The following is a 14,040-nucleotide window of genomic DNA, read 5'->3' on the forward strand; positions in this document are numbered from 1 at the left end:
GCCAGTTCAGGGTGAATATTCTGCAACTGCCCACTCCTTCTATGCATACTCTGTTCCATCCAGTTATTTAAGAGGTGTGCTGTGGTGTAAATAGACTAAGGTGGCATAGAAAGCAGTAGGGGTGCACCAATATGGGAATTCTGGGATGATATCCAATATTTTTCATGTACGTATCTGATGCTGATACATAAACATTAGTGTCAGGGAACCAAACCTTAGCATGGTAACCCACACACACACACACACACACACATGATCTAAGATGCTTATCCTCCTGGGTTGCAGGGGGAGCTGGAGCCTATACCAGCGGTGCACAGTAACACAATGTTACCTAAACATTATACTCTTCTGAAATTAATACATTATCAAATATTTGTTTACAAAAGTTACCAATGTCTGTATTGTTTATGCAAATATCTGCCGATCGATATGATTCCGATATCATGCATCCTTAAAAAGCAAGTTTGGATGACTGAAGTAAGCCATGCATTAAGCAATAAAAAAGATTAAGGTTGGTCCTAGACAAAGCAGACACAGCAGTCTACTTATTGAATTGTCTTACAGAGCCTTTTGCTTGATGCTGCTGTCTTGCTTTATTTATTATTTCTCTCATAATTCCATGTCAGGATGTTAGGCTCCTCTTCTGAGTCGGCTCACTCATTAGGAGGCTAGATTCATGTCTGGAAAGCTGCTTTAGGACAGTGCTTGTTGTGAAAGGTATATATTGTATATTATATACTATGTATTAGGCCTGAAATGATACGACAGTTTTTGTTAGTGATGCCCATTTTAAGGAGCTTACAAATGTTGATAACTAACAATATTAGCCAGTATAATAATATATTATCTGGTTATAAATTAACCAGTAGTTTTAGTTAATTGGTGCTTTACTGACTGTTCTGATCATCAGTTATTTAATCATAACGTGAATTCCCCACTGCCAGATTTCTTAAACAGCAGAAACTGAATCGGAAATCGAAGCATTTTCCTTCTGTGCTGGGGTGTCTGATCTTTATCCACAAAGGGCCGGTGTGGCTGCAAGTTTTCCTTCCAAACCAGCAAAAGCTCACCTGATTCACCTGAATGAAAACCTGCAGCCACGCCGGCCCTTTGTGGGTAAGATCGCTGTTCTAAGCCATGCCATATTGTAGAGTATTTGTGGGGGCATAGGGAGGGTCTCTGAGGTAGCTGAGCATTTGGCTCAATGATAGGTGGGGGTGGGAGGGAGAGGTGAAACATGATTGTATTGGTTAATTATTTTCCCTGCTGCTGGTGCATGATGATGTAATTAAAACTCAGAAAGCATTTTACAGGCGGGTAACTTCAATCAAATTACAGGAAAACAAGAATTTTGTCTCTTCAGTGATAGGAAATGATGAGATATGCTTAATGACAAACTAACAAAATAGAAATGTTCCTTAGTGAAATCAACCTAACCTTAAATACTGCAAAACTCACAATATTGAATTGTCAAATAAATTCCCTTACTGCCTGTTGATCTGTTTGGTTTTTATTCAAAACAGCATCACATTTCTGAATCTGGCTCAGGACACATTGTCCGTGCTTTAGTGTTAGGATTTCGTTGTAAAGTTGCACTATGTAAGATTGTTTCAGGAGAAAAAAAACACTAAAACATGATGTGCATGTGCTGCTGCGAATCATCCTGTTACAGCCTGAAGTAATAATTGAAAAGGTGTCAAGTCGGATTTTGTGGGTATTTTTCAGACCATGTCATACATCTTTACGCATTAACGTCACACGCGCGGGCTCCAAAAGAAGGTCCTGCTCGATGTTTGGGCCTCAAATGCAAACTCAACGTTATACTGATGAAGGTATGATGACAATAGAGGATAATTCACTCACATCCTCGAAAGACACTTCCTTAACCAAGTTTTGACTTCTCTTCAATGTGCTCGCAATCATCAGATTCATCCGTTCGGCAACGGGGTCCGAAGCACAACTTGCATTCCAAGTGTTCTTCCACTTGCTGTCTGCAATTACACATTTCCACCAGAGAGGTCTCCAAATCCCCAGTGCAGCTTTAATATCAGCCAACTTTGTCAAACATTGTATTAGTCAGGCTTTAATATAAATAAATTGAGTTTAATTTCATTGAAAAATATTTTACAGATCAACGTGACACATTCTACACACACATTCCAGCGATTGACGTGGTGATTGGTTCGTCTGAGCGTATCTTACGTGTATGTTTGTGAAGTCTTAGACGGTGACCCTGCACAACCCTGTGCGCTGACGCATTTGTACCCTCTTCACTCGGCACTGTTTAGGCTATCACTCGCACAGCTGGTGAGCCTGTTCCCAGGGTTCAACACTGTTCGAAAAGTGACTCAGATATTTACTTGGGAACATGGAGCAGCTTAACCTGCTTGTTCGGCCGTCTGGAATTACTTATTACATTTGGACCCCAGTCAGTAAATAACCGCAGCCAGGACAAATAGTTTTATGGCATTCTTAACAAGCTTACGGTTTGCAGCCAACGACACCACCTGCAAATTTATGAGTGTTACTAAGTCACACAGCACGGTTTCCAACTCAGTGTAGGAGAAGCTGTGAGAGGATGCAGGTGGATATGACTTTTGTTTATTCATAGCAATAATCAGTTATGAGATGACAATCATTTATGACAAGCATGGACACATAATTGCATTTAGCCTGTTGCCGTGGCCGCTAATGTTATTTCAACTGCATGGTCTTTCCATGGTCTCGCTGACCTCAGTGGTGATGAGTAAAAACAAAAATCAGCAGTAATATTTAACGCTCTGTAATTACAAGATTAAAGCCGGTGGGGAAATCAGTTAATGTTAATCAGCGAGAGTTTGTTGTAGATAAGTTGTCCCATCCCATTGAATTCACTTCTAATCAGAATGGCTGCTTCATCAATGTTATGAATGACCCATTATAGTTGTAGGGACGAAGCAGTGTTCTGGGAAAACACAGCACATGAAACTTCTTTTCAAGAGGGACAATTAAGCAGCTGCGTTATAGAGTAACATGTTATTTGATGTAAATTTTGACAAAAATGTACTCACCTTTTAACACGTCCCTGTTTTAGTTTTAGCAGTTTGTGAACATTGCTGTTTATAGCCTGTGTATTTTAATGTCTTGGAATGACTGAGAACTCAAGGCTTATAAATGCACAGTGTCAGTATAAAGAGGCATTAACACTGAAAGGTATAGGCTAAAAGTGTTACTTCCGCAATAGCTGTGAGTAAAGTCCTCTGAGAAACTGAAGTAACAGTAAAAATTCCTTATAAAAAGTCATTTATTTTAAAATACCAATGCAGTTGGACAGCTGTAGTCAGCGAATGGAAATACAGGGTGTCCCAAAAAAACTGACATCATTTGAGATGTGAATATCTGAGTAGCTACATGTCGTAGGGCAAACTAAATTAAATAGGCTTCATGTTGAACAACACAAGATTTATTTATCAAATTCAAACAAGAAATTCAGAGGGATGTAGATTTGATAACCGATTTCACAAAGCCTCACTAATGTAATATCCTCCGATACTGGTGGTTTACCAGACCCCTTTGTCCTGCACAGACAGCCTTCCTCTTTGAATTTTTTGTGCCGCGTCCAAATCTGCTTTCCAGTTTGTGCATTTTTATTGAATTTTATTGAAAATGCTCGCTGCACACTTTTGTTTGACTGTGTTCGAGCATATTCTACACACTAAATGCTTTTTCATTTCTCATGAACGCCGTTCTTCAACCTGAAAAACATTAAAAATGAAACTTGGTTAGTTTTTTACACATTTTGCTAAAATATGAGATCATTTAAGGGAGATTTGGCTGTTATTAGACTACGAAATGATGTCAATTTTTTTGGGACACCCTGTATAAACCCTCAAAATAAGTGGGTTCTTCATGGGTTCCATAATAGAAGCAAGAAGAACAGATAACAGAGATCCTTCAAAGAACAGTTTGAATGCATAAATGCTTCTTTGCATTGTTCAGTGGTTCTTCTCTATGATGGCTGTTTAATGGTTCTTTAAATGACCTTTTCATAAATGGTTCGATATACCACCAAAAAGGATTCCACAATTATTACGAGTCAAAGAACCTTTTATTTGGCACCCTATAGAGCCCCTTTTTCTCACTGTACACACTTGGTTCTTCAGATTGATGAAGAATGTGCTGTAGATGGTTCTATATGGAACCTTTTTGAAAAGAGGTCTGTATAGCACCAAATGGTTCTTTGTTGTTACAGGCCTGACATTGTAACAATAGCAGAGCCCTTTTGGTGCTATATAGAACCATTTTCAAAAAGGTTCCATATACAACCATCTACAGCACATCCTTCATCAATCTGAAGAACCATTTCCTGATGCGAAGAACCCTTTAATCATGCAAACGGTTCTTTGAGTGTTCATGGTTCTATATAGAACCATTTCTTTTACTAGAGAACCCCTGAAAAACTCTTTTTAAGTGTATATAAAAGAGAAAACTGCTCAAGAAGCTTACCTCTAAGAACTTAATAGGTTCTTTAGGCAACTCAAAGAACCATTTGAATGTTTAAATGGTACTTTGCACTTTTAACAGGTTCTTCTCTATGATAGAAACACGTGTATTTGGTTCTTTAAAGAAGCTTTTTTTAAAAAAAAGTTATATAAAGCATCCAAAAAGGTTCTACTATTGTAACAAGTCAAAGAACCATCTATTTGGTATTATATAGAATCTTTGTAGCATATAAAAATGAAAAATCTGATAAAAGAATTAGTGAAGTTACTGAACAGCTTAAATAACTTTATGTATGAGTTCTAGTTGTTTTCTAATTTACAGTGATCCACACTTCTGCAGTAAGTAAGGTCAACTCAAACAGCCCAATGCTTAGTAATGGTGTCCACTCAGCTGGCAGAGCTCTACTTTTTCATGCTAATTATTGAATTACTTTGGTCAACTTGAATCAAATACTGTTCCTTATGTAATGTATCGGCATCAGTTAAAGCAACTCCATTTTATTAAGGTAACAAATTAACAGTAATGGTATAAACAGCTTAGATAAGAGTAGAATCACCCATTTCTGAGGACTCTAATAGCTTAATGCATATGTGCCATTCTGTTTGCATTCATGGTAAACCTGAACACAAAACACCACCATGATGAGAATAACGCAAACATATATAATGCATCCAAAGAGAATAGCCTATGGCGCTAAATGTATTGCAAAGAGATTCATATTTGTAAATTAGAAATAGAAGAGTTAATTAACAGAGACTAACAAAACCACTAAGAATGCTGGGAAGCCTTTTGGGCAAAAAACTCTTCAGTTTGTAGGATTTATCCAACTGAACTGATCTTAACTAGATTGACCTCAGGAACTTAAGGATTACACAAGAAATAGTGAGTGTTACTAGATTTGTATTAGACATTTTAACATATTAGTAAACCATAAAAGGAAGTTTGTGGAGTTACTGTGGTTTACAGAGTATGATGGACAACTTGTCACTTGTAAAGCAGTACACCAAACACAGTTCCACTATTATTACAGGTCAAAGAAGCATTTATTCGATACTGTATAGAACCCATTTCTGCTGTAGTCTAACTAAGGCTTTAATGTAACGTAATGACTGGTAATACATTGGAAGTAACAGGATGTAACGCAGTAAGACCCGTAACAGTCAGACTGTCTCACACGTCTCATTTATTTCATTAAATGTTAGGAGCGACTTCTTGTCTAGGCTGCATTCAAACATCCGTTCATCACCACAAAAAGAATCTAGTTCTCTACAAAACGAGTTCTGTCCTTCAACAAGGTGCATTAAAGCGTAATCCAGAACAGTGGACTGCATCTCTGGTCATCAGCATTCAGTCTGTTGCTTTAGTGGACAGAGGCGAAAGTTTTTAGTCTGTATACACACTTAAAAAGATGGTTCCTCAAGGGTTCTTTTGTAAAGGTGATGGTTCTATTTATAACCATGAGTTCTACATAAAGCCACTCATGCTGTGGTGAGATGGTTCTTCAGATTGATGGAGAATGTGTTGTATATGGTTCTATATGGAACATTTTTAACAGTGGTTCTCTATAGCACCAAAAAGGGTTCTCCTTTTGTTACAAGTTTGACGTGATAACAGTTGAAGAACGCTTTTTAGTGCTACATGCAACATCAACAGCTTCACCACCACGAAATGGTCCTGTATGGAGCACATGGTTCTAAACAGAACATCGCTTTTACTAGAGAACCCTGGAAGAACCATGTTTTTGAAGGGTGTAGGGATTGGGGAGCGCAGGTTCACTGAGATGGCAACATCCACACGGCTTCCCACCGGCCAGCCAGCGCGCTTTACGCACTAATACGAGCCCACGATGACCGCTTCCACGTCCTTGGAGGACCTCCTGTCCGTCACCAGGAAGTTGATCATTCCCTCGGATTTGATCAGAAGGTTACATCCTAAGAAGAAGATGCCGAAGACGACCGTGAGCGCGAGGACGCACATCACCGCGATCTGCACCACGCTCATGATGAAGGTGCTGCGCTCGTCCAGCGCCGAGCTCACCAAGCCGCTGTCCGTCACGGCCGAGGACAGGTTGCAGCACGCGAGGAAGCTCTCGCTGCTGCTGCTGCTGTTGGAGAAGAAGCTCGCGTCCGTGTCGTTAAACGCCGTCGAGTTCATCTTGAGCCGCGCAGTCCGCTGGAGAAACGCTAACAGGTGCGCCGAACAACTCCGCCAAGTTTCCCGCGGACATTCACCGAGGCTGACCGGCGAGGATCTCTGAAGAGCTCAGTCATGAAGAGCGGCGGCGGAGAGACCCGCAGGCTTGTGGCGCTGAGACAGACGACTGGGCGCTGAAGTCTGCTGCGCCCATCCCTCACAGATCTGCCGTCCCGAGTGAGAGCGCGTGTGACAGGAGTTCAGCGGTCAGCGCTGCTTTAGCGCAAAGCGCGCCCCCAAAAGCACAGAACAACAACGACACGCCTGGCCTCCGCGCTCACTTCAGAAACATCTTCTCTCCGTTACAGGGGAATTCCACTGACTTTTCTCGTGTTTCCGCAGCATTAAAGCTGTAATATTATTTGTTGCATCACCGAGTGTGGAGAAAAAACACACTAAGGCCCAATCCCATTTCTCATTTTTACCCCTACCCCTTGTTTCGAGGGTCATCTTGCCCCTTGGAACTGAGTTACAATAGATAGTTGTTGAAATCTTCCCTATGAAATGGGACCCTCAAATAAAAACATTACTTCATTAACAGCTACAAGCGCTGCTCTGTAGGCGACCCTGCCAGTCTGCAGTGACAGCAGAGGAGGGTAAAGTTCAGCAACATCACTGCCGGGCTTTAGTTACATTTAGGGCATCATATGCTTTCGGGGGGGGGCAATTATTTATTATCGCCCACCCATAATTGTTCGGAGATATGAAGTCAGATATTCACCAGATTCTGGTTAGAATTTGGAATTGTTGGAAATTTAGGCAGCTACCAAGACATCAGCGCACTACTAGCAATTTTCTATGCTTGTTATGAAGAAAAGGATCATAATACATCAAAACAACATTGAACTAAGATATTAGAGTGGTTATTGTAATTTTTTTAACTGAAAAAAATTCTCACATTTGCTTGCTTAGCCATCCTGCCTGTTTTTCTTATTTCCTTACCACACTCTGTTTGGAGTGTTCCTCTGAAAAACCTCTGTTTGAAAGGTCATGTAGCCCTAACACTTCGCCCCACCCCTCTATCTCAACAAAAATCAGAACACCCTGTCCCTCGGCGTAAACGCACAAAACAGAGGGGTTAGGGTTAAGTGGTAGGGGCGAGGGGTGAAATGGGCCCAAATGTGCTTTCACACCTACCTTGTTTGGTCCGGACCTTCTGCCTCTGACTTTTCAGTTGGGTCCGAACCAAAATTGCAGGTGTGAAAAGTGCTTCCGACCACGGTCCAGACCAAAGGACCAAAATTTGGTCTGACCAAATTGGTGGTCTCGGTCCGGATAAAACTGAACCAGGGTTCATTTTGTTTGCAGTGAAAAAAAGGATAATGTCACCCATGACAAGAGACAAGACACAGACACCTATTTGTAATTGTAAAACTCTTTGAATACTCCTTCAACACACTCACAATCGTCAGATTCATCCACTCAGGGAAGAGGTCCGAAGCACAACCCCTGGATACAAAATGTTCTTCCACACATTGTGTGCAGTTACACATTTCCACCTGAGAGGTCTCCAAATCCCCAAATCCTTCTGTGTTGCTTTAAATCGTTATTATGTAAGTAAAGTCATTCAGACAAACTTGCCAAATTAGATTTGTCCACTGCAGTAGTGATAGGAACCAGACGTCCAAAGCGTTTAACCAGGGGCGTAGCCGGAATGTTTCCAACGGAGTGGCCAAGTTAGACCCAGTATTTCTAGAGGAGTGGCAAACCACTTGGAAAAAGCAAAATGAAACAGAGATTGACAGCATTCTTCTGCACTTATATTAGGCCTATTTTACAAAAATATCTGTTTTTTTAATTAATTGGTTAATTACATTTTTAAAACTACAGTGAACTACTACCACTTTAAAATCTGAAAGAAGGTCTAACGAGTAATATTAACCATCAGCACAATTACAAACTGACACTGGAATCAACCAATCACATTTTGATTTTAAATAGATCAATTTCATGAGAAAAATGAGGAGACATCGCTCTAGACCTATAGACCTAGACAGGCTACTGACTGTCAATACTGCAGCTGCCTAATCAGTGGATTGTTAGAAATGGAAAACAGCGGCAGCAGCTCTGTATCAGGCCTCTCTGCTGGAAGAGTCACTGTAAAACTGCTACAGGGTAAACTACATGCTAATATGTGTGTTATTAGCTTCAAGCTCTCAAGCTACAAGTGAAACAAAGAATGTCTTTTACAATCTTCAAACGTCTGAGTTTAACAGAACGGCCAAAAATGTTTATGCTAATTAAACATTTTTGTAGAGATGTTTTATTTTTTTTTTTTGACTGAGTTTTGACATTTAGGGCCTGAACTGAAGGCCAAGTCCCAAGCATATCTAGTCAATAGATCTCATATTTTCTATTTTGAGATTACTGTCAGAAAAGTGTTAGATTATACAACATATTCAAGCTATTTCTGATTTATTCTACTTGTTTTAAAGGGCAATTGCACTTATTTTCCTACCTAAATTTCTGTATAATTCAATTGTTAAGGTGTAAGCAAACTCATTCAGAGTGGTTTGATGTGAAAAGCTCTGTTCTAGAGAAACTCACAGAGTCAGAATTGTTCACATGGGTAGTGAAAGGAACCAGAGATCCGAAACAATTAACGACACAGAGCGTTATTACAACCCCAATTCCAAAAAAGTTGGGACGCTGTGTAAAATGTAAACAATGTAAATAAAAACAGACCGCAGTGATCCATATTTTATTCACAATAGAACATAGAACACATATCAGATGTTGAAAGTGAGACATTTTACCATTTCATGAAAAACATTAACTCATTTAGAACTTGATGGCAGCAACGCATCTCAGAAAAGTTGGGACAGGGCCGTGTCTACCATTGTGTAGCAACCCTCTTCTTTTAACAACAGTCTGTAAACATCTGGGAAGTGAGGAGACCAATTGCTGGAGTTTTGGGAGAGGAATGTTGTCCCATTCTTGTCTGATGTAGGATTCTAGCTGCTCTACAGTCCTGGGTCTTCATGGTTTCATGATGCACCAAATGTTTTCTATTGGTGAAAGGTCTGGACTGCAGGCCGGCCAGTTCAGCAACCAGACTCTTCTTCTGTGAAGCCATGTTGTTGTGATGGATGCAGTATGAGGTTTAGCATCATCTTGCTGAAATATTCAAGGCCTTCCCTGAAAGAGACGCTGTCTGGATTGGACCACATATCGTTCTAAAACCTCTATATACTGTTCAGCATTAATAGAGCCGTTCCAGATGTGTAAGGCACTAATGCATCCCCAAACCATCAGAGATTCAGGCTTTTGAACTGTGCGCTGATAACAAGCTGGATGGTCCCTCTCCTCTTGAGTCGCAGGACACGGTGTCTGTGGTTTCCAAAAAGAATTTCAAATTTTCATCCATTTTAAATGAGCTTTGGCCCAGAGAAGGCGGGAGCGGCACTTTTGACTTCATAGATTCATGGCGGAGAGGTACATTTAGGGTGTTGTAGGGTGAAATAGTGCCCAAAGAAGATTCACATTTTTCAGACTCCAGATTTCAAATTCACATTTTACTAATATCATTAACATCAGTCTTAGTTGTTATTAATATTATTACATATAAAAACTTGGAAGAGGTGCAGTTCACTGGTCATTTTAGTTAGTGAATAAAATGACCATGATGGCCCTGGTTGCTACCACCACCATAGTAAAGAAATACAAGCTGGCTCGTTTCTTTACACCATTTCACATCAAATCACTCTGTAAGACTTTGTTGCATCTCAACCTCTGAATGATGCAGAGAACTGGTGGAACTCTCCTTTTAGATGTTTGATGGGTAACAAAAACTCTGAGCTGGTGGTCTCTGGATGGTGCAGTGGCGTGGGTCGCACAGCAGAGAGCAGTGTTGATCTTCCTCAAACAAATCTCTGCCAAAAACAGACCACAGAGTGCAGCATTGGTCCGTGGGGTCATCAAGTTCTCTTCTCATTTTACTTCAATATGGTTCAATTTCATGCACACTTATAAACACGTTAATTGAGTTGAACAGCACATAATATACTAATCTGAGAAGCATCAAATCAATTAATGTTAAAGGGGATGTTAAAGGGGAATTCAGAAGTGTTTCAACATTTCTGAATAATTCAGTCCTTGAGATGTAAACAGAGAGATTCAGAGTGTTTTGATGTGAAATGGTTCAATGTAGAGAAATTTCTTTACAGTGGTGGTGACGGGAACCAGGTGTCGCCATGTCTACAATACAAATATAGCCATTTTGTTTACTATCCAAAACACAAGTCTTCTGAGATTTTATACATAATGTTGTTGATGGCGAAATAGGCATAAATCTGAAAAAAGTTTTATTTGGGGACTATTTTGCCTTATAACACCCTTCATGAATCCCTCCACCATGAATGGATTAAAATAAATGGATTAAAGCACATTTTAAGCCAAAACTTTATCACAAAACTATCATAAACCAATGTTTCAGACATCAGGCAGGATATATCCAACCACTTCAAGTAATAATTGACTGCGAGGGAGCTTTTAGAGGTGGACATCTGGTTCCTATCACCACCACTGTGAGCAGTTCTGACTCCGTAAGTTTCTCTAAAATGAAGCATTTCACACCAAACCACTCTCAAATTATGTAGAATTGTGTAGAAAATCAGTGGCGTTTCCCTTTAAGGTTCAGTTCTACAGTGAAGCGTGTTGTGGTTCTGCTTTTCTTCTCCACTAAAGGCGCTTTTGTCTGGTTTATTGCACGTGTCTAAACAGTAATCGTTGTGTTCCTTCAGCTTATAAAGTCTTAATGCAAATCTGCACCCCAGAGCCATTCAGATTGTTCTTCTTAGAACAGTTCTAGAGCTAAATGTGCCTCCAGCGAGCGCTTTGCATTATAACCACACCGCGTGTCTTAAAAGCTCCTTTTGTGAGACAGGCTTTGGTGGGAGTGAAGTGTGAACATGAAGGGTGCTCAGATCCTCTCAAACCTGGCCTTTTAATCAACCGCCAATAAACAGGAGTGCACAAAACGTAAACACTTTTTTTTAAGCGTTGGGGGAGGTGAGGGAGGGGGCTCCACTCTCATGCTGTCTATTTTGCATGCTCGTTCTCCTACGCAAAGCTTTCCATGTGTATATGATTCATTAGACCATTCCAGAGGGAGAGAGAGAGAGACGGAGAGAGTGGGGGAGGGAAGGAAAAAGAAAGAGAGAGAGAGAGAGATATGGAGAGATGCTATTCCTGTCTGGGTGTTTCTGTGCACTGCCGAAATACACTCTCTTCAAATGTTCCCTCTGTGAAGAGCTTTCTGCTCTGAGAGAGAGAGAGAGAGAGAGAGAGAGAGAGAGAGAGGATGGTGTAGGCATGGAGAGAAAAAGGTGCAGATGGGAAGAGGAGAGGGAGACATGTAGGAGGAGAGAAAGGGAGAGAGACAGAGAAGTACAGATAGAGAGAGAGAAAGCTATTTGCAGGAGCTGGAGAGTCAAGCTGAGTGCTAGTGCCAGTATGGAGAGAAGCAAGAGGGAGAAAATGGGGTTTTAGCTTGTTTTAATATGGAGGTTTACTTTACAGAGTTATATTTAAAAAATGAAAAAGGAGATCAGATATAAAAGGTGAACAAACTGGTGGAAAAAGAGGAAATTCCAAAACTGGAGATGAAAAAATGATCAAAATATGCAGAGAAAATGTGCCTCCGAACAACCGTGCCGGATCTGATAGACCATCGAAACTGTCCACAACAGATAGACAGTACACTCTTAAAAATGATGGTTCTTCAATGGTTCTTTAGTAGAGAAATGGTTTTATATAGAACCATGAACTGTCAAATTACATCATGAAATCGTTCTTCAGATTGATGGAGAATGTGTTGTATATGGTTCTATATAGAAAAGGGTTCTCTATAGCACCAAAAAGGATTATTCTATTGTTAGGATGTCAAGCTTCTAATAATAGAAGAACCCTTTTCAAAAATGTTCTATATAGAACCACCTACAGCTCATTCTCTATCAATCTGATGAACCCTTTAGTCATGCAAAGGGTTCTTTGAATGTTCATGGTTCTATACCGAAGCATTTGGCACCATTACTTTTAAGTGTGTATTTAAAGCTTTTGTCTTTGAGAGAGAGGAGAACATCAAGCTCCACTCTTACTCCAGATCAGTTTCTGTCCATCCTTCCACTGTGAGAAGACAACTCAGCACTACTGGTCTTAAAGGATGTGTAGCTGCCAGGGATTTGTTACAGAGAAAATGAAATAAACAAAAGAGAAGAAAACTGCAAATCAAGCAAAGAAGCTGCTGGTGTTCTCAGGACAATTGACTGACCACCCCAGAGTCCAGACCTTAACATCATTGAATGTGTTTAGGATTAACTTGGATTGTCAGAAGCAGAAAATACAACCAGCATCTAAGATGGAACTTTGCAGGTGAGGAAAATAATCCCTCCACATTTCCTGAAAAAGCGAAAGCAAGTCTCCTGAAAAGAGTGAAAGCTGTAATAAAGGCGAAGAGTGGACTCACTAATAACTGGACAATTTGTTACTATATTTAGTTGCTGAGGCTTTCATGTAATTTTCTGTTAAATATGTTTACTTTGAATGGCTTTTTATTTAGTAACTACAGGGACGTCAATGCAAACTAGCTGAGCTATTCCTGGAAGTGTGCGTGTGGCCCGTGTGTGATGTTGGGGTCTGTGGGACCCATTTTCAATGTTTACCAAAAGAAAAAATGGTGTGATTTATTATGATTTCAACCTCAGATTCTTGGTCTTTGCTCATTTTCTGTGAAGAACATATAAAATAACCCATTTTCAGTGTCTTCACTCTGTTCACCCCCCACACATTTATATTACATATGTGGTGTTGGGTGAACCTGCGGGGAATAAAAGTGTGGAAGTGCTGTGTCCTTCACTGCTCTCCTCCTACATGGCCCGCTGTTAGTGTGTGTGTGTCTGTGTGTGTATGTGTTTGTATATGTGTGTGTTTGTGTGTGTGAGGGTGGACAACATGGACAGGCTGCTGACTGGCTACAGCTGCTAAAGGAGAACCCTAAGCTGGCTATTTGTGATATTTTAAACATCTGGTATTTTTACATTAATTGTTGTGGCTGTATTGATTTAAAAACCAATAATGCAGTGGGTCCACCAGACCACTGAGTAACAACATCAACACCACACAAGGGTTAAGGGGTTAAAAAATGAACGGTGTTCATTGACTTTTGCCCAGTATTGTATGTGTATCAGGTCATACTAATAGGATCTGTGGGGCAGTATGATTAGGCCAGGAGCCTTAGGCCCAGCCACATTTGTCATTGGCCCACCATGACTGCTCAAATGTACTTTGAATCCTTGAAATATTATAACTAGATAAACCAAAAACACAAATAAAAAACAAATTCTCTAAATTTAAAATTCCACTTTT

The 14,040-nt window shown here is 40.2% G+C and overlaps 1 protein-coding gene across 1 annotated transcript; it reads right to left on the reverse strand.

The window, feature by feature from the left end:
• Window positions 1-6,024: 6,024 nt before the first annotated feature.
• Window positions 6,025-6,874, reverse strand: rprmb (reprimo, TP53 dependent G2 arrest mediator candidate b). Its single transcript, XM_036569491.1, has one exon. It carries the CDS (start codon window positions 6,634-6,636, stop codon window positions 6,313-6,315), a length of 324 nt encoding a protein of 107 aa, XP_036425384.1. The 5' UTR covers window positions 6,637-6,874; the 3' UTR covers window positions 6,025-6,312.
• Window positions 6,875-14,040: the final 7,166 nt, after the last annotated feature.

This window comes from Colossoma macropomum, unplaced genomic scaffold (assembly GCF_904425465.1).
Source record: "Colossoma macropomum unplaced genomic scaffold, Colossoma_macropomum, whole genome shotgun sequence".
NCBI classification, from domain to species: Eukaryota; Metazoa; Chordata; class Actinopteri; order Characiformes; family Serrasalmidae; genus Colossoma; species Colossoma macropomum.